This window comes from Phyllostomus discolor, chromosome 15 (assembly GCF_004126475.2).
Source record: "Phyllostomus discolor isolate MPI-MPIP mPhyDis1 chromosome 15, mPhyDis1.pri.v3, whole genome shotgun sequence".
In the NCBI taxonomy this organism is placed as follows: Eukaryota; Metazoa; Chordata; class Mammalia; order Chiroptera; family Phyllostomidae; genus Phyllostomus; species Phyllostomus discolor.
The window spans coordinates 10510425-10536389 of NC_040917.2; the positions used below are offsets into that span (position 1 = coordinate 10510425).

The 25965-nt window shown below is 43.0% G+C and overlaps 1 protein-coding gene across 1 annotated transcript in view; it reads left to right on the forward strand.

Annotated features, from left to right (window-relative positions):
• FMN2 (formin 2) overlaps positions 1-25965 on the forward strand; it is a 272338-nt gene that overhangs the window by 223799 nt on the left and 22574 nt on the right. The window contains 1 exon segment of the mRNA XM_036016163.1: positions 16422-16571. Within this exon segment, the coding sequence (XP_035872056.1) occupies positions 16422-16571 (150 nt within the window).

Below are 25965 nucleotides of genomic sequence, written 5' to 3' on the forward strand. Positions count from 1 at the left end.
ACTATGAGGCTCATATAGAACAATCTGTGTATACAGCGGTGTGTTTTAAGTAGATGATCATTTAAATTTCAGTGCATTCTATAAGCCCCACATTTTTACTGTCCCAGCCAGTGTGTTGTAATTTTGACAAGTTACATAATTTTATTGTATCTATCCCCTTCCTAACTGTTGTAAATATAAATGATTTACCACTCTTGATTTTTAACCTTTATTCTAGCTTTATAAGTGGTTATTCTACTACCTTTACTGTGTGTTTGCCTTTACCTGGAAGAGTTTTTTCTTCACATATTTTCTTATTTCTACTTATGTTTTCTTCTTTATTGCTTAAAGAAGTCCCTTTAACATTCCCCATAAGGCTGGTTGGGTGGTCATGTGTTCCTTTAGCTTGCGCTTCCTTGGGGAAACTATCTCCCTTCAATTCTGAATGGTGACCTTGTTGGACAGAGTATTCCTGATTGTTGGTTCTCCCCTTAATCAGTTTGCATGTGTCAAGTCATTCTCTTCTGGCCTGCAAAGTTCCTACTGAAATGTCAGCTGATGGTGCTCTGGGGGGTTCCCTCCTGGATGACTAGTTTCTTTCCTCTTGATGTTTTTAAGATCCTCTCTTTACCTTTAATTTTTTTTTAAAGATTTTATTTATTTTATTTTTAGAGAGGGAAGAGAGGGAGAAAGAGAGAGAGAGAGAGAGAGAAACATCAATGTGCGGTTGCTGGGGGCCGTGGCCTGCAACCCAGGCATGTGCCCTGGCTGGGAATCGAACCTGGGACACTTTGGTTCACAGCCTGTGCTCAATCCACTGAGTTACTCCAGCCGGGGTACCTTTAATTTTTGACATTTTAATTGTAATATGTCTTGGTGTGAACCGGTTTGAGTGCATGTTTTTCGAGACTCTCTGCGCATCCTAAACCTGGATACCTGTTTTTCCCCCAGTTAGGGAAGTTTTCAGCTATTGTTCCTTCAACTATGTTTCATGCTCCTTTCTTTCTTCTCCACCTGGGACCCCTCGAATACAAACATTAGTATGCTTGATGTTGTCACACATATTATCTCCATCATTTAAAAAAAAATTGTAATCCTCACTTGAGGATACATTTATTGATTTTGGAGAGAGCAGGGGGAGGAGAAAGGCAGGAAAAGAAAGAGAGAGAGAAACGCCCTGTATACCTGTATACACCCTGACTGGGGATTGAACCCATAACCTAAGTATGTGTCCTGACCAGGAATCGAACCTGCAACCTTTTCACATATAGGACAATGCTCCAATCAATTGAGCCACCCAGCCTGGGCAGCAAATTTTATGTTCTGTACATACAAATTTAGAGTCACTCTATCTTCCTAGTAAACTAAATCTTGTTATCAATCCTATCCTTTTCCCTGATAATGTTTTCTGCCTAAATTTCTATTTTGTCTGATAATAATATATGTCTATATCAGCTTTTTCTGATTATTATTTCTTCATTATGGCACTTCCACCATTTCACTTTCAAACTTTCTATGTCTGTATGGGCAAAGAAACCAGTTTAGGGGTAATTCCTACTGCCCTGGCGTATCGCCATCCCGACTGTGCACTCGGAGAGTGGGTGACCGGCCACTGGGTGGGGCCATGGGCCCAGTAGGGCCACTGCGAACTGTATACAAGTGTGTTAGCCTGGATTCCTTATTACCGTACCCTGTAAGCCCCCACCCTGGTGGAGGTGGCAGGGATGAGACTGTGGGTGTCTATGCAGACCCTGTGTCCCGCAGTCCCCTGAATGTGGTGATATTTCCCTCTGTCTACTCTGCAGTTGACAGTGATGGCTGCAGGCCCCTTGGGGATGGACCGAGGGAATCATTACTATACACTTGCCATGGCGTTGCAGGGTTTTTCCTCACACAGACCCAACCACCCCTTTGGTAGGTGGGTTCTGGATCTGAACTTGGCTCCATTCTGGGAGCTGAGCAAGGGATCTTAACTTTTTATTGAAGCAACTACCTTTATCCTCCTTTTCCTCTATCCTTGCCTTTTTCTTCGGTTGTAGATATTAAGCAATTCCCTTGTTATTTGCCCTTAAGGATGTCGTGATCTACTGACTTCTCCACGTTTCCTGTGGGCCACACCCCCTTGCCTTGTCAGTTACTATGGACATTATGGTCCCCAGGCTCCTGACTCCCAGACTCCTGCCACCACAGACAGTTCATTCTTGCAGCTCCTTGGATGTATGCTGTTTGTACCCTTAACTGATCTGACATTCCTGTAGCTGGGTTATGCTGGGATGGCACCTTAGTAATCATCTTAGCAGCCCATAGAGAAGCTGGGGTGGCTCCTGAGGGGCCGTTTATTGCTTTGTCTGGTGTCTTCTAGCCCGGGGGAAGCACCAGCCTTACTAGAGAAGAGTGTGCTATTTCTACACATGCTCAAGAGTGTCAGCGCTCCATAGGTGTGACGCTCAGATGTCTCTATCCCTTGTTTCAGGATGCCAGGTTTTCCAGCCACGGCTCTGACTTTAGCTTAGCAGGCTTGTTTCCGCCAAGCATTCAGACGTCGCTGGAGCTCTGCGGCTCTGATTGGTGGAGCTTCTTTGTGTTGCTTAGCTGTTTCTGTCATCGCACCGCAGGACATAGCGGCCTCTTTCCAAGCGACCAAGGAGGCCCTCGAGCAACGTTTCACTGCTTCTTCACGCCCATGCTTTCTCGTGATCCCTCAGCAGAGGGTCAGTCCAGCTTAGCAAGAGCCAGTCAGCCCCACTGTCTACGCAGCATTGTCCTCACTGTGTTTTCAGCAGTCACAATCATCACACTTGCAAGGACATCACTGTCCCCCAGGACACTTTCTCAGGCTAACTCTGGTGATGTCTTTAGCAGCTCCTGGCCTCCGCTGTGCCCAGGGTCTGTCGGTGCCCCACATGCCACTGAGGACAGTGGCATGATAAGTGAATGTGCCCAGAGCCCCTTCTCACTGCTTGTCTTCTCAGGTCCCTTAGGGCTCTCCTTGTGTTACTTCAGGTTTCCGAGCAGCAGGTGCCAATGCTGGATTTATTGGGGAAAAAGTGGGAAGGGAGCCAGAAGCAACTGGGACAGCTGTTAGCCCTGGACACAGGTCCATCCACCATGGAGGAGAGGGCAGGGAGAAAAAGCCTCGGGCTGCAGGGCAGTTACAAGAAGGCCTTGGCAAGGCTGATGGGAAGGTGTGGAGACAAAGTCACCCTTTATTGGGAGCCTTGTGTCTCCAAGACTTGCACCTGTGTCAGTGTCCCTGTGGCACTCACTTGCTAGCAGGGAGCAACCTGGGACTTTCTGAAAGCGAAGGGGTTGACTTCAGAGCAAAGCAGCTGGAGCCCTTGGCCATTTCTGTTCTCTGCAGTTGGAAATCTGGGTGTTTGCAAAGACGCCTACTCATGGCTGCCGCAGAAACGATCCACTCATTTCTCTTATTTTTAATCCCTTTCATTAACAAATATTAATGTATTTACTATCTTTGCTCCTTTCTGAAACAATATAACAACGTCAAATTATTCATGTTTTCTCACCACCATTCCACAAGTAGTCAATCAATGTTTTAGGGCTGACTTTAGTTTTTTTCTTTTTTTTTTTTTTTAAAAGATGTGACAACTGTGCTTAGGTTTCTTTGTGTTTGTTTATTTTTTCCATATTGACATTCCATTGTTCTGGCACCATTTGTTCAGAAGATTGTCCTTTCTCCATTGAGTTGCCTTTGTTCCTTTGTCAAAAATCGGTCACCTATGTTTGTGTCAGTCTACCTCAGGGCACTAGGCTGTTTCTTGGATTTCTGTGTCTGCTTTTCCCCAACCCCATGCCGTCCTGATTGCTGTAGCTTTATGGCAAGTTTGCAGCTGGGTAATGTGAGGTCTTCAGCTTTGATTGGCTTCTTCAGTGTGGTGATGCCTGTTCCAGGTCCTTTGCCTCCACATATAAACTTCAAAATCAGTTTGTCAATATTCACAAAATAAGAGTTAGCAATTTGATTGGGATTACAAGGATCAGATCAAGTTGGGAGGAACTGGCATCTTTATGATATTGACTATTCCTAATGTACATGAATATGAGAGATATTCATCTCATTTATTTATCAACAGCTCATTTATTTACATCTTCTTTGAATTTTGTATCAGACTTGTTGGTTTTTCTCACATAGATCATATATAATACCTAAGTAGTTCATGATTTTGTGCTACAGTGATGCATATGTGTGTGTGTATATAATTTAATTTCAGACTTTAGTTGTTCAATGTTGCGGTATAGGAGTGCAATTGTTTTGTATATTGACCTCTGTATTTCAACATGTTTTACTTGTTTATTAGTTCCAGGAGATATTTTGTAGATTCCTTGGCATTTTCTACATACAAATATTCATCTGCAAATAAAGACAGACTTGTATCTTCCTCTCCCATCTGTATACCTTTTATTTCCTGTTCTTGTCTTATTGCATTGGCTAAGACTCAGTATGATGTTAAAAGGGAGTGGTGGAGAGGATTCCCTTCCTCGTCCATCCTAGGAGGACCGCACTCAGTCTGACATCATTTAAGTATCATGTTCGCTGTGGGTGCTTTCGTAGATGGACCTTATCAAGTCAAGTCAGTTCTCAATTCCTAGTTTGCTTAGAGTTTTTATGGTGGTAGATTTTTTGTCAAGTGCTTTTTTTTCACATCAATTGATAACATCATATTACTTTTTTCTTTAGCTTGTTCAGATGGTAGATTAAATTGTTTTATTTGAATATTAACCCCATTTTGCATAACTAGAATAAACCACACTTGGTCGATTTTTTTATTCATGTTGAATTCTCTTTGGTAATATTTGGTTGGGAATTTTTGCATCTATGTTCAAGAGTAATATTGGCCTGAATATTTTCTTTCTTGTAACGTCTTTACATTGTTTTGGTGTAAGCTAATGCTGGTCTCATAGAATGAGTTAGAAACTGTTTCTTCTGCTTCTATTTTCTGGAAGAGATTGTGGAGAAATGTTCCCATTTCTCCTATAAAATTTGGGTAAAATTTGTCAGGGTAACCACCTAGGCCTGGTGGTTTCTTTTTTGGAAGGTTATTAGTTATTGACTTAATTTCTTTAATAGTTGTAGGTGTCTTAGTTTATGTATTTTTCCTGTGACAGTTTTGGTAGTTTGTGTCTTTCAAAGAATTTAACTATTTTATCTAAATTATCACATCTGTGGGCATAGAATTATTTGCAATATATCTGTAGATGTCCATGGTATTAATAGTGATAATGCTGCTTTTATTTTTTATATTACTAATGTGTGTGTCCTGTCTCTCTCTCTCCCTCTCATGCATGTATGACCATAGCTTCTACTTCTAAGATCTTAGTTATGTCTTCTTTTCTTCTTCCCTCTCTGTGTGTCTCTGTCCTAATCTGGTCTCATAAGGACATCAGTTATATTGGATTAGAGCCTATCCATATAGCCTCGTTTTACCTCAGTCCCCTCCCTCCCCTCCTCCCCCCTCCCTTCCTCCTCCCTCCCTCCCTCCCTTCCTTCCTCCCTCCCTCCCTCCTTCCCTCCCTTCCTTCCTTCCCACCTTCCTCCCTTTCTTCCTTCCTTCTTCCCTCCCTCCCTTCCTCCTTCCCTTCTTCCTTCCCTTCTTCCTTTCTTTCCTTCCTTCCTTCTTCCCTTCCCCCCTTCCTCCCTCCCTCCCTCCTTTCCTCCCTTCCTCCTTTCCTCCCTTCCTTCCTTCCTTCCTTCCTTCCTTCTTCCCTTCCTTCCTCCCTTCCTTCCATGTGAGCATACATTATTTTTTCATTTCTTTTTTCCCTATAGTTACCTTGGCTAGAAATTAATCAAAACTTTCTCAATCTCTAAAATAAAAAACACTTTTTGGTTTTGCTAATTTTCTCTAGTTTTTTTCTGTTTCCAATTGCATTTATTTCTGCTCTAATTTGTATTATTTATTTTCTTCTGTTTGCTTAAGACTTAAATTGAACTTTTTACATTAGTTCTCTAAGATGAACCTTGTGTTATTGATCTGAAAGAACTTTCTTTTTTTTCTAATATGAACACTTTATGCTATACGTTTTCATCTAATTTCTGCCTTATCTATATCCTTCAATGTTGATATATCACATTTGCAGCTCAAAAATTTTCTAATTTCCCTTGAGAGGTTCTTTTTAATCTATGAATTCTTTTTAAATGATTTGGACATTTTTCTGTTAATCTTTCTGTTATTGATTTCTAATTCAATTCCATTGTGGTCGGAGAGCGTGCTTTGCCTGATTTCATTTCCTTTCTCTCTTTCCCTGACCCCCACATAATTGTGACATAGCGCAGGACTTCTATATAAATTAAAACCGATGTCAGTGTGTCAGTCTCAGAGGGGACCACAGGCGGGCCCCAGCGCGGGCTAACCACCCTTGCTGTTTCCCCCTCCTCGTCTGTGCAGTCCGCCTCACTTCACTGAAGAACGTTGGCAGGCGCTCCTGCCAGAAGAATCCCTTCCCCGCCGTGGTGTTGATGAGAAGTCCTTAGCTTCGACAACGCGCCGTGCTTGTGTAAGATGCTGGTGTTCCGAGAGGCTGGGTGAAAGCTGTATGGGAATTCTGTGTCTTATCTCTTCAACGTCTCCCTAAATCTAAAATGAATAGAAAGTGAAGCTCCGGAGTAGATAAACCAAAGATTCCATAGTTGGGACTTTTATGAAGGGTAAATCAAAATGATGTATTTCATTCCATTTGTATCAGTTTGACCTAAAGGAATTAAAAAAAACCAACAACAACTCTGTTAATGATTTCTTATTTTCAAGTTCAGATAAGCAGCACAGTAATGGTTCCATTCTTTAAGGGCATAGGATGAAAATTACTACAAGTTACAGGTTTAGGTCATGGATCCCTGGCCTAAAAATAGTGGGAAAATAGTGGAAGGGTGGTCTGTGAAGCTAGTTTCCACAATGAGTGAGGACACAGAAGCATTGAATTATAAACCAGCTCTCCATAAATAATGGCATCTTTCAGTGAGTCTAAATAGCTGAGGGGAATATTTTGAATGAAGGAATCTGTATATGCTTTTGTATCTGGAGAATAAGCCAATAATAAGAGATTTTAGATGCTGGAAGCAAGAGACGATGGATTGGATACTTCCCTAGAGAAAGTAGTTGTGGCTAGGATAATCCTGCTTAGGTGAATAGCTTAGTACTGATTTACAGGCGATGAATGGTTTTCCCCCCTTGGACATGAAGGTGCAATGGTGAGGTTATATAGAGAGAGTAAGTGTTAGAGTGGTGAAAAATTAAGGAAATTGGTAAAGTGAGATTTTGTTGTCTGGATCCTAATTTTAGGGATCGGTACAAGTCTCAATTTAGATGGTCTCTTCAGGGCCAAATCATGCCTGAAAATGTGTCATTTGGATTTTTAAGCTTCTCTTTTATGATTTATATGAGCTGATCGTTGTTCTTATGCTGAGTTACCTCCCCCACCTCCCCCCCCGGAACAGTTGACTATTTTGAGATCACAAGTACCCTGGAAGTGGAAACACATTTCTTCATTTTAAGAAAAGAAGTACCAGTTTGTGCTCTTTCCAATCTGAATTCCTGTGTTTTTCTGTTGTTGGGAGCAAAATGGTTGGTCTAAGTGTTATTCTTTGTGCTTTTTAGAAGATGTGGAAGACCCCCTCAAAGTCCTTTTAGTAACGAGCGAGAGGATTTACTCTTCCTTGCTGGAGTAATAAAATGTGTTATACTTCATATAAGTATCTCCGGGGGTGTAGGAAGAAAGTGGAAATGAAGATGATGATTTAAGATACCAAAAACTTCAGTTATTTGTAGAAGGCTTTCACTGAAAATAGATCTTCCTCTTGAGACTTCAGTTTGTTCTGAAGAATAATATTGCAAAACCCAACATTGCACAATAAAAATGGCAAACGCAAGGGGAGATTTATGATGATGACCCTTGGCAGTTCATCGCAGCCGCTCTGCTCTCCGGGCCTCACATTCAATACTGCGATGCTTTATGTCCTCGGTGCTGACTATATGAGCTAAATGAACTCACACATAAGTAATTCTTGGTGTGTCTAAGCTCTCATTTAGTACCTGCTTCTTTTCCCTAAACTCCAGTAGGATGATGATATTGAGGGAAAAAAGGAGGGACAGTCACAGAGGAAACAGGACAGAAGTCCCCCCAAGTCTCCTCAGAACAGCTGAAAGGTCCCTTGGGTTGTCGAGTGTGTCTAAGAAACTACCTTCTCAGACCCTTCGCTTCCTCCCACCAAATATGGCAATATCTCAGAAAAGCCGGAAACGCCCTTGGCAGTTGAGCCAGGGAGGGAGGTCTTTGGTCCCAAGCCTCGTTGGTATTAGCATTAGAGAGAAATTAGCAATTGGCCTGAGCCTGTCTGCACAGAGCTTGGAGATGCAGCAGAACATCAGAACAACTCAGATCTGAACTGTGGCATTAGCTGCCCTGATAACTACAGCTATAGTTGTGGTGGGAGGACGGGGAAGCGGAATTAAACGGATTTCCTTCTTTCAGCAGACCTCCTGGCTTAGCTGATGCCAGTGATATGTGTGCTCAATAGGTGCCAGAAAGCTGCCTATGTGTGTGTGTCTATCCATGTGCACGAAGCACAGGTCATGGGGCATGGAACAGTCATGCGAAATGGGGTCGAGAATAAAGGATGTATCTGTTGTCACCGTTTACCTCTTATGTGATACCAGGGGAAAAAGATATGTTTTTTTTCTTTGTACATAAATGAAGTGAGAGGAATTCTCTTGGCTGGAGTTACTGTAAACTTTCTTTTGAGCCAAGGGAGATAAGTAAGGAGGAGAGGGTAAGGGTGGCTAACCCGCTGTGGGGCTGGCCTGCTGTCCCCAAGGGGACTGACATACTGACATCAGTTGTGTAATCTCGTAATATGTGGGGGGATGGGGAAAAGAGAAAGGTATTGCTCTCCTTAATCATTCGCTACGGAGAGTGAGCCAGGTCTTTTTACTCTCTGTGAGCACACACAGAAGACTCAGGAGGAATCTTTCATGCCACCGTCACCAGTGATAAGTGATAAGAACCATTCCTTAGCAGTCTTATTATGTACCTGGCAACTCCATAAACCACGTTACATACCTGGTCTCATTGAAGCCCCAGGATAATCTGATTAGGTAGGAAGCATTGTCATTCTCGTTTTAGAAATGAGGTAACAAGCCCTGGCTGGTGTGGCTTAGTGGATTGAGTGCCGGCCAATGAACTCAAGGTAACGGTTTGATTCCCAGTCAGGACACATGCCTGGGTTGCAGGCCAGGTCCCCAGTTGGGGGCATGGGAGAGGCAACTGGTGGATGTATCTCTCACACATCAATGTTTTTCTCCCTCTCTTGCTCCCTCCCTTTCCATCTCTAAAAATAAATGAACAAAATCTTTTTTACAAATTAAAAAAAAAAAAGAAATGAGGTGATGAAACTTAACCAAAGTTAATTAGGTCACCATAGGTCCAGTGTGGGTGGAGCTAGAACGAAATCTTGGTGTTTCAGGTTCAAAGTCTTTGACCTTAAGACCTCAAACCTCAGGCTACAGAGAAGCCTAACAGATTTCTCTTACTACAGTGTTCCCAGAAACCGAAATTTTTGTCCCTAGAAATGTCTAATGTAGTTATTCAGTGGAAATCATTTTTAAGCAAATATTTAGCCCACAATTCCTGTATGCCAGACACAGTTTGGGTGCTGGGAATAAAGCAATGAACCTAAAAGATAAAAATACCTCATAAAGGACAAATTATAGCAGAGGAAGACAAACGATAAGCAGGTAGAAAAAAATCTCTAGTATTTCCGATGGCAGGGGGCGCTATGGAGAAAAACCAAGCAGGAATATTAGGGGAATCTAGCGTTGTGATTTTACTCTGGCTTTTCGTGGAAAAACTTGCCAAGGAAATATCTGAGCAGAGATCAGAAGAGGTGGAGGCACCCACGTGGATTCCTGGGTGAAGAATATTCCAGGTAGATGAAGAACAAGGTACAGAATCAGAATGTCACCCCCTGCAAGGCCAGAATGATAGGAGCAAGAAGCCAGTGGGTCATGATAGGGGATGATGCCTCTAATTGAGGCCAGAAGTCTCTTTGACATCGGTTGGTAAAAAGGGAAGTAATAGTACCGATGATCCTGACGATCAGCCCGTGTTTGTATCACTCACCCCAGATTGCTTCTGTGGGTACATCCTTTTTCCTATAACCAGGATCATTTCTGGAGCGACCTGCCACACATCAGAAAGTCCTGTTTTCTGTGGTTTCAGATGTGCTTTCAGGTCGTTGGAGAGCACCAGCCTGAACCTTGCCATGCAGAGTTCACCGTTCTTGAGGCATATACTCGAGAGCAGAGCAGTTACTTTTATGGGGATGCGGTTCTGAGCACAGCGGTCAATGTCTGGCAGCCTGCAAACTGAGACAGAGCACAGTGAATTGCTTGGAATAGCAATTGTATTTTTTAATTACAGTGATTGGGGTGACATTGGTTAGTAAGATTATATAGGTTTCCATTCTGTGGTGCGTCATCTGTACATTGTATTGTGTGCCCATTGCCCAAAGTCAAATCTTCTTCCGTCACCATATGTGTGAACCCCTCACCCCTCCCCTCAGGTGATCACCATACTGTTGTCTGTGTCTGTGAGTTTTTGTTTGTTTTTCTTGTTTGTTCATTTGTTGCTTTCCATTTTATATCCCACATATGAGTGACATTGTGTGGTTCTTAGCTTTTTCTGTCTGAGGTATTTCGCTTAAGCATAGTATTCTCAAGATTGCATTTTTCTTTATCCGCGCCTTGCCCTTTGTGATGCCTGGCATACCCGCTCGCTGATGAGGTACATAATAGTGGCAGTGTCCTCATCTGCGACTTCAACAGAGTAGGTGCCGACAGCAGGGCTAGGCTTAAATTCATGGTTTTCTGTGGTGCTCAACCAAGGCTGAATCCTGTGCATAGACAGGAAATAATGGATAGTATTAACAGGCAATGTACTATTTGTAAAATGTCTCATTTGCAAGAACATGCTTCTCCCTACAGATCATTACTTGTGGCAAGAAAATGCTATTTTAGGATGATTACTAGGACCTTTTTGGTTGTAATAAAAACCAAGTTCTGAGTCATTATGTGTACCGTTTCCAACGGCTGCCTTAAAAACAGATGAGAAGTTAAAAAGAATACAATTCTCATTGTGCGATGTGTCTACTTTTCAAATAAGGAGATCAAAGCTATTTTAATGATCTGTGTAACATAATTTGTAGTCAAACACAGTCTCCAGTAGAGATCTTTCAAGCAACGTTCTAGCCTTTAGAAAATATTTCTAGAATGCCATTTTAAAAGACCATTATAGCCATTACTTTTTTGTATGAACCTTGTACGTGTGCATATTTGTAACTTAACACATTCTTTATTATGAAAATTTTAAACATGTGCAAAGGTAAAAAGGATGTGCAGTGTGACCATTGCAGATCACAATCTGGGTTATAGTATTGTTCATTTTTATTGAACTAGTTTTGAAACTAGGCTTTTCAGTGGACAGAACTAGAATAAAAGAATACATTATTCTTTATGCTGACGCTTCCAATTCAGATTTAGGACAGAGTTAATGGTAAGATTTGATCTTCTATAGTTTTTTACATGTTGAGAATCCTCATTTGCTAATGCATGTATCAGTGTCTCTTCTGCCACGTTGATTTTCGGAATCTCATTCTGTAGTAGGTCCTCAATAATTGACCATTAAAACAATATTCCTTGAATTATTTCATACTGAAAACAGTTTTCCGTATCCTTCACACTCGAAAGTCAGTTTGCTTGGCTATAAATATTTAGCTCACACTTTGTGTCTTCAGTATCTTAAATATGTTATTGCATTGTCTTCCCACTTAGCGTATTATCTAAATGTTTGATAGTAAGATTTGTTTCCTTTATAGGGATCTTGGTGGGGTTTTCTTGTTTGTTTTAGGGCTTTTTTGCATAATGAACAATTTTTTTCCTTATTATTTTTGCATATAGTAGTTTTACTAGAATATGTTTCAGGTTTGATTATCGGAACACACCTTCAACATGTAGTTTTAGATATTTCTTTCTTTCTTTTTTTTTCAGAAAAATGTTCTTCAGTCATATTATTAAATGTATTCTATTTCATGGCTTTGGTTGGTTTTTGTAGGGACTTGTATAATACACATGGAATTTGTGTCCTATGTTTGGAACTTTCTCTCAAATGTTTTTTAAAAATTTCTCTTTGATTTTCTTTCATGTTGTCTTCTATTTCTGTTAAGAAACTGTGTTGGTCTTATTAGCTCTTCTGTTCCTCAGTTTGGCCTTTATATGGGAAGTATTTTCAATTTTATGTTCTTTACTAAATTCTGTCACTTTGTTTCTGAGTTTTTATCTGATTTCAAATTGCATTTCATTGCAGCCTCTTTCATTTTGTTAATTTCTTTTAGTGCATTTTAAATATTAGCCCACAGTTCCCATCCATTGCATAGACACAGGTCTCTGGCACATTCTCATTGGTCTGGAGAGCCGTTATATTATTCCTGTTTGTTTGTTTGTTTGTTTGTTTGTTTTTTGTAATAATTTTGACTTCATCTTTCTCCTTCTCATGTCTTTTTTGTCCCTTCTTTCTGGTTCTCTACTTTTTCTCTCTTTGTTTTCCTTCTCTATTTGTTAGTGACTTTATTGGGGTGACACTGGTTAATAAAACCACGCAGGTATCAAGTGCACAACTGTGTGGATATCAGTCTGCACACTGTGGTGTGCCCTCACCACCCACGGAGGCGTAACTTGTGTGCAATAAAACGTACATCTAAGTTCTGTGAGCCCGCTGTTGCCGCCTCCTGTACCGATGGTGCTACCCATGGGTTTTTGCGCTGCCTGTGGTTTGCATTACCTGCTTGCATTTTGAGGTTTGTGGGGATATTGGACACCGTGTTTTTGTGGCTGTTTTTCTATGAGCTTTGATTTGAGTATCTTAGTAGCTCTCTCTATGGGTGGGGATTCGGGGAAATCCCACACAGTCCTGCGCTGAAGCCGGGTTTTCGGAACTCCGTGGCTTCTCTTGCTGGCGTTGTGAGCAGCACGTGTGGACAGTTCAATGTTTGTAGTGGAAAAGCGCGATGCTCATCTTTTACAGAAACGGGCTTCAGAGCATCTAGATGAGAGGGTTCTCTGGCGTTGTCTCTTGCTGTGACGTCTGCATTTTCTTAGTGCTACAGCTGCAGCTCTTTTCACCACTGGCTCCTAGTGTCCCGGGGTTATTTCAGGAGAGCCTCACAGAAGAGCCTGTGTAGTGAGGAAAGTGTCAGGTAGGACATCTGCCCTTTTCAGTGATCCTGTTTTGCCGTATGGTGGATGGCACCCACCTGGCTTCGCATTTATCCAAAGGGGATAATTCAGAAAGGATGGAACCCCTCCCTACCCTCTGTCACCTAAGTGGGTACCTCTCATGTCACATAAATGACTTAGCTGAATGCTGATTAACGTAGAACTGAAAAGGCCTCTGGAATTCAAAGTAGCTCGATAATTTGTAGAAATGACTGCCCTCTTATTTGCTTGGTTGTTTCTGAAAAGTGCTTATACTGTATTCTGGGCATGAATACAGGTGGCTGAACACAGTTAGGACAGCACTCTTCTGATAATTCTTTACTCTCCTGTTACCCTGCTGGGTGACACTTGGTCTTTTCCCACGGACACTCCCAGAGAAATGGCCGTGGGCTTAGGTTCTCTTCCGTGAGAATCACACTCTTAGTCAGTCTCACACATTGACCCATTTGTCTTACAAATTCATCAAGTTTTTCACCAAGAGCACTTTTAGTGAAAACGGGCTTGCGTCCTATGAAGTTAACACATGCATTGCTATTCCAGCTTGTAACTGGCAAGGTGCTCCTCATCCAGTCTTCATAGCACCCTTCCGAGAGCAGGTGCATCTCTTCTTCACAGGCGAAGACACGAAGCTCAAAAGTTGTTACTTCCTTAAAACGATGTGGGCAGTTTTTGTCAAAAGCCAAGAGGAAATTATTGATTAATTAGAATAATTATTACTATCTTAGGAAGCCCCTCTGCATGCCAATAACTCAAAAATATCTATAGGAAACACGATCACCTGTGTGTCTATTAATAAATCAGCCCCATTTAAATTAGTTACAACTTAGAGAAAAACTTTAGGAAATAAATATATATATTTTTGAATGTGTAGTATGTATGTAGTATAAAGTAATATGCAATATTAAATAAATGTACCTTATGTTAAAACAGTCAACAAACACTGTGGAAATGTATTTATTTTTCCATTGACCTTCAGAACAATTGCTATGGTACCCTGGTGTGCGGGTGAGAAAGCTGAGCCACAGTGGTGTTCAATGGTTTGCTCACACAGCTAGTCCAAGAGCCAGGATTCACGATCCTGTGTCTTCTTATTCTAGTCTTATATTCTTTCCTTTACACCTGCTACCTTGTGACGGGACCCCCAAAATGTTTTAAGGCGGCTGAATGAACCAGCTGTTACAATGTAGAGAGCTGCCCACGTAGCCAGGCCTGGTCTGTAATAACCAATTTTATAAAGCATAATTACTAGAGAAATGATGAAAAAGACCAAAAGGAGAGTCCAAAGATCTCAGACCTCAATTCAGCCATATGGGTCCTAAATAGTCTTTGGGCATATAAGGGAAAAGACTGGGTTTCCCAGGAGCGAAGTGTGTGTATACTTTATCAGTTTTTGTAAAATACGACCCAGATATGTGTTGGACTGTGTATGCTCTCTGCCATCCACTCCCCTGGCAGTCTTCCTGTCATCAACACATTCTGCGACACATTCTAATGTCGTTACCATGACTCGTGCCAGCCAAATTCTTGCACACCATATCCGCTCCACGGCCCGACTCTTTCTCAGGATTCAAGGACTCTACTGGGTCCTTCTCCTACTAGGAGAACTAGAAAGAAATATATAATTTCTGCAAGCCACATGTTTGATCCAATCGGCCCTGTCATCTGTCCCCAGAATGGAAAGGCTGGTTCCCCTGGCCGCCTTGCTGCTCAGAGACGGCCACAAGGCAAAAATATGCAGAGCGAACCAGCCGCACACGGTAACCCGCAGTCAGGGTGGCTGGGAGTTCTCATTCTGTGTGTGGTGCTCAGCCTCTGTTACCTTCTAAACGAATCATCTTATACATCTCATTTTTTTAAATTAATTATTTTTATCTCACTGGAGGATATTTTTTTTCATTGCCTTTAGAGAAAGGAGATGGGGAGTAAGGGGGGGGGTTGAGAGAGAGAGAGAGAGAGAGAGAGAGAGAGAGAGAAAGAGAGAGAGAGAGAGAGAAAGAGAAACAGCATTGATTGGCTGTCTTTCGTACATGCCCCAAGATCGCATCCACAACCTGGGCGTGTGCCCTGACTGGGAATCAAACCTGCGACCCTTCTATCCGTGGGACGATGCTCCAACCAACTGAGCTGCCTGACCCGGGCTACACATCACAGTTTTCAGGCCCATCTCAGTGAGATACATTTTTCCTGGCAGGGATCTGAAGTCGGCTACATGGCAAGCTGAATACACGCGTGGGTAGTGTCCCTGTGTGTACGTGTGTCCACACTTTAAACAAACAGCATCCTATGGCGAAATCAAATTGCCTTCAACATTTTTACTTCAGATTAAATCAGACTTGAGTTGTCTGTGGCAGAAATAGTGCTGGCCTTAGGGCCAAGAGGGGAAAAAAGAAGAAGGGGACTGGGGTTGTCGGAATGCCACTTCTTTTTGCAGTGACTCTAGCCACACGCAGCACAGCTGCCATGACACTGTCAGCTTTATCGGCCCAGGCCCTTTCCAAGGCATTGTGCATGGGGATGGAAGACTTTTGTTAAGTCGTAAACCTATCCTTTACCCCTGGTATGTTCCTTGTCAAATACCCCTTTGAAACTCTCCTGAGCTTAATGCAGCTGTAATACGAAGTAGCCTCTGAGTGGCATCTTCTGGACACCATGGGTCTGCTGTCACAGGCAGCGGCCACACCGTGGCCACTCACTGTCTGGAGACTTCATCGGCATCTCCTGGGACTTTTGCTTTTTCCTCTAGCAACATAGGAAGCCAAATGGCATATAAGTAACAACATATAGTATACATATATTAGCTCAGGGGAAATGGCCAATATTTTATTTGTTCAGAGTGGAGAAAGAAAGTGTAGACCTCCCACTCCCAGTATGTCTCCACTGGACCACCAGTTCATTTCTGAACCATGTTGGACACACAATGATTACCAATAGATTTGGACCAGGGAGCATTCTCAGTATGTGGAGGGTTTTGTCAGTTGCCACTACCTGTATCCAAAACCCTAACACGAAACCATCAGAGAACTACCGTTGGTGCCTGAAGAGTTTGTGTCCTCTTGGTAATAATAACCGTGCATGAATGAAATCAGCATTTGGATGGGGAAGGAATGTCCCATATTGGAAAGCAATCATCGTTTTTACACTCTGTGTGTGCTTTGACAGCTTTCTGGAGACCACAGCCTATTTCTTCATGAAACCAAAAATTGGAGAGAAGGAGGTGTCCCCGAATGTTTTTTTCAGTATCTGGCATGAATTCAGCTCGGACTTTAAAGACTTTTGGAAGAAAGAGAACAAACTCATTCTGCAAGAGAGGTAGGCTTTTTGCATTTGTACGATGGCATTTTGAGACGGGTGTTTTATTAGGTGTGATACCACGAGGGTTGCCAACTTTTATAGCCTGAACGGACAATTAGCTGGGCCTCGACCTGGGGTACCGGGTCTAAGGGGGTGCTGAGACTTGGCAGAACTCAGAGTTTGGGTAAGAGCATCGGCACAGAGGCTGTGGTGCTACCAAGAACGGCGGGGTGATGGTTTGCCAGGACAACCGTCTGGTAAAACAACTTTTCTGATGAGGAAACAAGACAAAAGCAGACCGTGTAACAGGAGTGGAGCAACCCTGGGGAGGTGATAAGCCCACTCGCCTCCAGAGACCCACAGCGGAGAATAGAAAGGTAAGAAGAATCAGTTTGGTCTGGTTTTTGCTCAGTTCGCGGGATAGTGTCAAAATTTCACTGTTTGTGTAAGAGTTTCTTCCAGATGTTACCGAGAAACAGATGAACAATATATTTTTTTTAAAGAGCTTTCAAGATTCTTGTCGAATTATATCACAGTTCCTAAAGCAAAATCTTTTCAGGAACGAAGGGAAATGTCTCCTCTTAAGCATTGAGCTAGAGTCCCTGTCGCTGTGATTATGCAGTTCCATAGAAGCGTATTACATGCTCATTCGGGAAGGAAGCTCCCCCTCCCAGGACAGCATTCCCAAATGGCTGGTTCTAGTAGGAAAATGGAAAGGAAACATAATCTACACTGTAAACCGAACACTGATATTGAAACCACTTAGTCTACTTTCCAGCATCTTCGCGTTGGCAATGACTTTGCCTTAGATCTTTAGAAAATGTCCATCCTAAGAGACTTGGCTCACCCTGACACTGCATTCCACAGTGTTCTGCTGATTATCTTCATTTTGGTCTTGCTTGTATGCAAAACCAGATCATCCACTCCATTTGCATTTGCCAGCCGATGCTGGTGTATCCTTAAATCAGGTGGAATTAATTGCTAAGATCTGTGGACCGTGCACACTCGGCCTGCCTTGTGCTAACTGATGGAATTACTCAGACCCCACAACTTTATCATAGAAGCTTTGCCTCTGTGGGTGTAGATGGAAAAGCAGAGCAGTTTGAAAAGGAGGAAAACATTGGAAACATCCTCCCTAGAGATTATGAGCTTATTCTACTTGAAAATGCACCGTAGAGGTGAACGTGAAAGATCATGTCAGTTAAAAGTCAACCAAGGCAGGTAAGATAGAACAGAGAATTGCTTAAAAATAAGCACACTTGAATTGTTCATTTACTTCAGACCTAGCTGTAGGTTATCAATTTTTTACCAAGCAAGGCTTGCTCAGTTTAGAAAATTATAAGAAGGAAGCTTTTTTTTCTCGGCACATCCCATACGACTTTCATTCATGACCCTCACTGGATTCCCATGAGCCTCTCTTCCTCTCTAGCCTAAACTTGTCCTCCCAGAAAAGGGCCTGAAAAGCATTCACACGAAGGTACAAAACCGAAAGATTCATATGTTCCCCTTACACAGTCACAATATTTGGGATTCGAGTCTGAGGGTGAAGGTGGTGAGAAATTAGGCATCAAGGGGAGGCCGATGAACCTGTCATTGGGAGTGGCTGTTCTGATCAGGAGAGTGCATGGCGCAGAAGGCTGGCATCATGCGGGGGAGACCCCAGGGGTCCTGGGACGGGAACACAGGTCGACACTCTAATCTCTGTGACTGCGCATGCCAGCACATAGCAGCTGAGATGCCACCTTGGAGGAAATGTGGAAACTGACTAGTTCAGGGGCACAGGCCCCGTGAGGCAGTTATGTCTGTGCGTAACACTAGCGATAACAATCTCACATCGATATTTTGTGCATTCGACATGACCAGAACTTGCTTTTCTTCACTCTCGAAGTATCTCATAACATCAAACAAACACCTCCCCCTTCTTTTGTACTTTACCCTGTGCTGTCATGTCCTAGAAATAAAATATACTACGGGCCTTTTGAGTCACACTTGCTGGCTTGCCTTCCATTCTGGCAGAGCCGTGCGCTGGCAGATTCCACGCACTCTCCACTGCAGACTTCTCGTTCTTCTAAATCAGTTCGTTTCAACAAAGGGCTAAGGAGGAACACGCGGAAGGTGAGAGTGCGCTCCTTTGCCCTTTGACGTCCGAAATACATCATGTCTCCGGGCAAATAGGCCGCTTGGAAGAGCAAGACCGCCAGTCGGAATCGTTTGCAGAAAACCACGGTCCCTTTCCTTCATGCAAAGCCAGCTGTACAGTTTCCAGGGAACGGAGCAAAGTGGAAATGCTGGGCCCCTTGTTCAAAAATTGGTAACAGTTTCAACATGGCAAGTCATTCAACAGCGTGTAAAGCCCTTCTGAGAGTGGGGCCCTGTGTGATTGCATGTGTGCACACCCATGGAGCGACCTTGCTTAGTGCACGCTTTACGTCAGACAGGAATGCATCCAGTGGCCTGGGACCGTGGTGGGGAGCATGGGTGTGGCCCGTTAAGGGTGTGGTCAGTGAGGAGGGTTAACCCTCTGGGATAGTCACTGTTTGTGTGAGTAGAACCAGAAGTAGAAATGTAAGGATCCGGCACAAATATCACTGCTTTTTTATTACAAAATCGTAAGCATGTCATTCTGTCACATAACAACATCACACTCAAGCACACCATGTGACATTTCAGGTGAAATGTTCAAACTGAAACTGTAAATGATTACACCCATGTTGTTAGCCTATCGGCCACACTCAGGCAGGCCTTACTTCTGCCGGACCCTGCAGTCACTTAGAATAGCACGCTGTTTCCCAGTGCGCCTGTCCCCTCCTCTGTGTCCCTGCAGTACTTACTCTCCGCATACTGTGTTACTGGTTACTCCCGTATTGCCTAGTGACGTGTCTGTTTTTATGTGATACCATAACTTAACATTTGACATTTGCCTTGATCTTTATTTCCCAATGTCTTCCCTTCTGGTACAGTTGTTACAGCGCTAAGCCACGGTGCCTCTCCCTTCTTAGTGTCTCCGTAAACATTTGCTGATTGGACTGGTTGCATCATTGTATCTAACAGATGTGGAAATTAGAACTCAGATTAGTAAAGTAGTGAAAGTGGGGTTTTTGGGTTTTTTTGGCATAGCAAGTTTATTATTGAATTACCGTTGTACTAAATGATCGTTTGATTATTATTAAATAATAAAATTATGATTATTTACTTGGAACCTGCCCGAGCACAGGCTCTGGCTGCAGGCTGTAAGGGTAGTCAGCTGCGTGTCTGCATTTCTCCCTCACTGTCTGTCTTTTTGGATGTCCTCACTCCTCCTCCTCCTCCTTTCCCCCCTCTGCTCTTCCTCTCTCTCCTCCTCTCTCCCCCCTCCCTGCTGTCCTCTGTAGTGTAGCTTAATCTCCAAGCCAGGCTGTTCCTTTCAAGGGTGGACCCTTGGCCATCGGTCACAGCCCTGGCTTCCACTCTCACAACCCAGAAGGAGAGAACACACTTCACCATCTAGAAAATGCCAGGAAGTCACTTCAGATGAGTTGCACCCATCTGCGGATCCACGGCGGCCTAAGGCACGGGCACCGTGGTTAGCTGAGCAGCTGATAGTCCGGATTCTGCGCCAGAGGGGCCAGTCATCCTGATTGACAGCTCCCTTCCCAGCAGAATCGTTGGAGTTAGGGAAAAGCACTTTTCTATAAAAAGTAAACAATAATCTACTACCCCTGACTTATTAAGCCTTTAAAAGTAACCCGATGGTTGAATGGTGTGGTTGAAATTTCCCTAATTAAGTTTTCCTTGCTCTAATTTGGAATTTTTCATTGAATAAGGTATTTAAAGTTTTAAATATTGCATGCATTTTTCTTACCCCATTGTTGCTAATTGGTGTCTGGTTATAAAATGATAGTAATGTATTTTCTGGCTTTGTCCTAATGATCCATATGGCTGAGTAGATATATTTCCTGAAATGGTGAATTTGTATACTTCTATGTTGAAAAGGCAGGCTGTCTTGCTAATTGATGTGGTTTGAAAAACATGAGGATTGTTGAGTTACGTCTTCTACTTACTAGCTATAGTCATGAAAAGTCACACTTCCTAACCTGCGAAATGGAGCTAGGAATACCTGTCTTGCAGTGTTGTTGCTGGAGTAAAAGCACTGTCTACATGCTAGATGCTCACTGGCTGTTCCCCATCATTTGACATAAATGATACCCTGGCCATGACTACCTGCCCCCAAGATGACATAACATAGTGTGATCAGGCACGTTAAGTATCGTAGGAACATATTCTGGAAATACAAGGTATTGTTGTGACTGAGTTCCTTTCTCGGTTCGGTAAAATGTCTTGATTCTGATTCTGAGGATAAACTTTTGTTGGAAAACGTTAAAGCAGGCTATTTCCCCCTATTATTTTTTTATTATACTCTAGGAAGGAACTCCTGTTTTGGTGCTTTAGACAACTGACCCTTTGTTTTTTACACGAATCAGAAAAGACATTTTTTCCCATATACTTGGAACCAGGCATTTTCAATTGTTAATAAGAAATCATACCAAAACAAATGCAGACTTGTTATCACTGAGCAGCACAGAACATAGGAAAAATAAAAGATTTTATTTATTTATTTTTAGAGAGGGAAGGGAGGGCGGGGAGAGAGAGAGAGAGAGAGAGAGAGAAAGAAATATCAATGTGTGGTTGCTGGGCCTGGAACCCAGGCATGTGCCCTGACTAGGAATCGAACCTGCGACACTTCGGTTCACAGCCCACGAACTACACCACTGAGCTACGCCAGCCAGGGTGGAAAAATAATTTTTTAAACAAATTTCAGCTTGACTACCTCCAGAAGGCAGCGGGATAGACTAACATTTACTCTGCCAGCGGGGAAGGGAATGGACAGGCCTCATCTCTTCCTTTCAGGAAGACGTTGGCCACTAATGAGGCCCCTTGGAGCTGGGACAGCAAGAGCCATATCACTCAGAGTCAAAGAGCACAGATTGATTGAGCATACACGTGGTTTTTGATCCCATTGAAAGGATTATGGCCCCGGGAGAAGACAGTGGGAACCCAGAGCAGCTTCTCACTTTTGCTCTCTTGCAAGCTGAACTCGGTATCCAGGCAGAGCCTTTGGCTATATAACTGCATAAAGTTATTTGTAATTATAGTCTCCTTCCATGTGGGGTGTTTACTAGGCACAGGGGACACTCAAGTTTATTCGATGAAGGTTGTGTCTCCTTAAACTAAGGCTCTAGCGCTGATACGGTGTAATGTGCAGTGGGGGAAACTGGGGCTGGGGGATGACGGATCCCGCCCGGAGAAACTCTGACAAGGAGCTTGGAGCTAGAAGAGGATTTTCACAAGCAATCCCGACAGATAAGGGCATTCTAGACCAGAAAATCTGGCTCTGGCAACGGAGACTCAAGCCCCGTTGGGTGTAGTGTGGTCTACCACGATTTCATTTCTGTGTTGGCTGAAGACATTTGAATTTAATAGATCAATTGTGACATCCGTAAGAGTTATGTTTAAAGTGATGTCTAACTTAATTTGCTGGTTTGTTTTACTTTGAGACAGGTAGTCTTTGATGAACCAGGAGAAAGGATAGCTGCTCTTCTATTTAATTGCACAAACATGTGGCAATCAAGTCTGGTTTCAGCCCAGCTGAAATCTGTAATTAGAGGAAAAGAATCTGAATGCTTGGCGTCGGGAGGTTATGCATGAATTTGGAGATCACCACTTGTCACGGGAGCCTTTCTGTTTCCACAATTTGTATTCCACTGAGTTGGAAATTCAGATTTCACATGGTGTTGTCCGAGGAGGAGGAAGTAGAAGAAGTGGCCGCTTTCAAAGCAACTGCAAATAAATCCAAAGAACAGAAATAAGGGAAGAAGCTTTATCATGTGACAGTGTGTTTGTTGGGCCCCTAAGTGAGGGTTGCCTCATGCCCCGTGACTTAGCTTTGTTGCATTGCATCAGTCAATTCATTTGGCCATCCACTTGCCTCTTTACTTCAGGCATCAATTTCTGGAGAAGGGACCCTGAAAAAAATCCTTTTGCTAGTTCCAACTTCTGGTAGGGAAAGCTTCGGCAAGGGAGTTGACACACAAGATAGAATAGTGGCGACTGGAGTCTGAGAATGTGTAGGGAAAGTGACTGCATTTACTAAAGGTGTAATTAATATGCATTAAGGCATAACAGGTAATCATTTACTAGCTCATTCAACAACTGTTAATGTGCTACTGTGTGACAGGCACATTTCCTGGCCATGTGGATCTTACTCCCTAGTGAGAGAAGCAGACAATAAAAAAGTAAACACAGTTTTAAATTATGAGTTGAAATTAGTACTATGACAAAAATAAACAGTGAGCCATATTTGCAGGGGAAAAAAGCAGAAGAGGTTAATTTGCAGTGGGTGGTCAGAGAGTGGCTTTCTGAAGGGGTAACAACATTTGCGTTGACACCTAAAGAATTCAGCAGAACCGGGTGGCGAGGGACCGAAGGGATACAATGAGCCTGGTAGGCAGAGACGTAGGAAGTCCAAGACAACGTGGTAGAAAAGATTGCATGCACGCAAGGAAGGTGATGGTCATGAGATGAGTTTGATGGAAAAGGCAGGCCCCTGATCATTCAGGCCCCTGTAGGTCATGGTAAGAAATTGACTTTTATTGTGCATGCAGTTGAAAGTCATCAAAGGTTGTTTTTTTTAAGGGAATAACCTAATGTGATTCATGTAATGAAAAGATGGTTGGCCCAAGTTGGCCCAAGGGAGTGGTAGTGGTGTTGAGGAACGAGTTAGGAACCCACTGCGGTAGCCCAAGTGAGAGACGAGAGGCTTTGGACTGGGGCAGAGGCAGCAGGGAGGACCGGAAGTGGGTGTGTTGGGTGTATACGTTGGAGGCAGACGTACAGAAATGTGCTGTTCACTGGCCCTGGCTGGGCCAGGTCCGGAGGTCAGAAAATTCTAAGTCTCAACTCAGGTCCCGAAAGCTCATGTTAACCAGCATGTTAGATCAAGAACACAAACTCCCCCTTTCTTCACCCAAAAAGCCAAGGTTAGGGAAAGATTGGAAACTCTGGATATCAGGAAATTCACTTTTCTACAACTGATGTTCTCCAAGAATTATATAATATCCTAAAGTTTAAATTAGGTGGAAAAGATTCTTGCATTTATATCTCTATCTTGCCATGTTCCAAGAGATGTTCTTTAAACTCTGGAAAAATCCTTTCTCCAAAGCTTTATCTTTAAAATAAAAGAAACTCCCCCTTACAGGTTCTGGTTCAAGCTCCCCAAAGGAGAATCTGAACCAAGAGCCAAGAAAACAGCCAGTCCAAAGGTCCTTTGACTTTGGAAAGCATATAACCACTGTTGCACTTTCTAGTGAGTTTGCAGAGGCTTGTAGAGGCACCTGAGCAGCTATTAATGTCCCTTGAGCATTTGCTGAAAATGTTCTTTGGTATCTTAGAAAAGTTTATAGCAGAACTGTTTTGCATCAAAATAAACTCCACAGAGTGAAGATATTTAAAATTACCTCTCGAAACATAACAGTAGGTAGCTTGTATGGGCTGGAAACAAGTTCCTATACATGCTGTCCCTTTGTAAGCAAAATGTTACTTTTAAGCAGTGAAGTTAGGTTTCTTTAGGATAAGATCAAAGAGTGGAATGGTTATGATCAGTCAGAGGAGGAGGACCAGATCTGTCTAATTTGTGTAATGCCAAATGAACAAATTCTTAGGTTTGTGTGGGCTTCCGCTACAGCCTGGATTTCTAAGAGAGTGAAAAACGTACCAAGTCAGAGGCTCCCCGCAGTACATTTCCATCTCAGATTCTCCATGCCAACTCTGAGCCCTTGGGCGGAGGAATTCCACCAGCCGAGAATCCTTCCTCCCGCTCTGTTCGGGACCCCACCCTCAGACAGCGCCCCTCCTGCCATCCATGGGAGAGAAGCTTTAGAGAAACGAAACATGTTTTTTTCTGCACTTAAAAAAACGTGGGATCCCAGGTAATGGCAAACATTAGACAAAGACACGTCGGTAGTTATTGCATTTGACAAGAACAATTAGCTCACTTGGTTTTGCCTGCTGAAGTCTGGTTAAGATTTAGAAGCCACTGTGATAAGGCATCACATTCAATTTTAGAAGGGATCGTTCGTGAAAGCTTGTGCTGAGTGTGTACGTGCATTGGCCGCTGGGGGTACGTGGAGGGAACCAGGAAAGGAGAATGGTCCTGAGGCAGGTTAAGGATGTGCATTTCAATGTAGGATATAAAAAGAGAACAAGGTAGTGTTGGTGTGTCTTGGGGTGGGGGGTTAGAGTGTGGTCCTAAGAAAGGAAGTAGAATGGCCACTAAGCACCTGAACTGATGCTCCACATCATTAGCTACCAGGTAAATGCAAATCTAACCACAGTGAGATATATTACACACCCACTAGGATGCCTGTACGTCATGCACCGCACCGTGGAATGGTGGGTAATGTTCTGAGAAATGCATTGTTAGGTGATTTCGTCATTATGCCAACATCGCGAACACTACCACTTATACTTATAGATGGTGTAGCCTACAGCACATCTGTGCTACACGGTATGGCCCGTTGCCCCTAGGTTACAACCCTGCACAGCATGTTAGTATACAAAACAACACGAGATTAATTCAAGCAGAGAGACAACAATGCCATCCAGAGATGCAGTAAACAGGAGAGCGTGTGGCTGTTGGCCACGTAGCACACACAGCATGATGTTTACCGCAAACTGCTTTTCTGTAGGTGGAGAGAGTACACTGTGAAATAGCGATAAAAGGTACAGTACAGTAAATGCATGAATCACTGATGTAATTGTTTATCATTGTCATTAAGTGCTTGGGACTGTACACAGTGTATTATACCAGGGGGCCCAGCAATTCCCTCCTAGATACATACCAAAGCATCGGGAAAACACACGTCCACACAAACACTTGTGCGCATGCGTTCACAGCGGCATTATTCATAATACCCGAAACACTGGGAGCAATGCAATGTCCATCAAAGGATGGTGGATAAACGAAATAAGGCATATCCATACAGTGGAAGAGTATTTGGTAATAAAAAGGAATATAGCTCTAATATGTACTATAACATAGATGAACCTTGAAAATATTAGGCTAAGTGAAAGAAGACAGTCACAAAGGACTATATGTTGAATGATTTGATTTATATGAATGTCCAGAATTGGCAGATACTTGGTGGGCAAAAGTAGGTTTACAGTTGTTCGTATGGAAAAATACATAATACAAGAGTAAAACTCCGTGCTTCAGGTACTCACCACTGTAAACCTACTTTTGCCCACCCCTATGTATAGGATCCAAAAGTACATCCTTTGCCCCCACGTCAATGCACATCTAACCCTTGTTAGGAGGTGGGGGGAGAGGGGAGTGACTACTAACGAAGCTTCTTTTGGGGAGAATGGCATGTTCTCA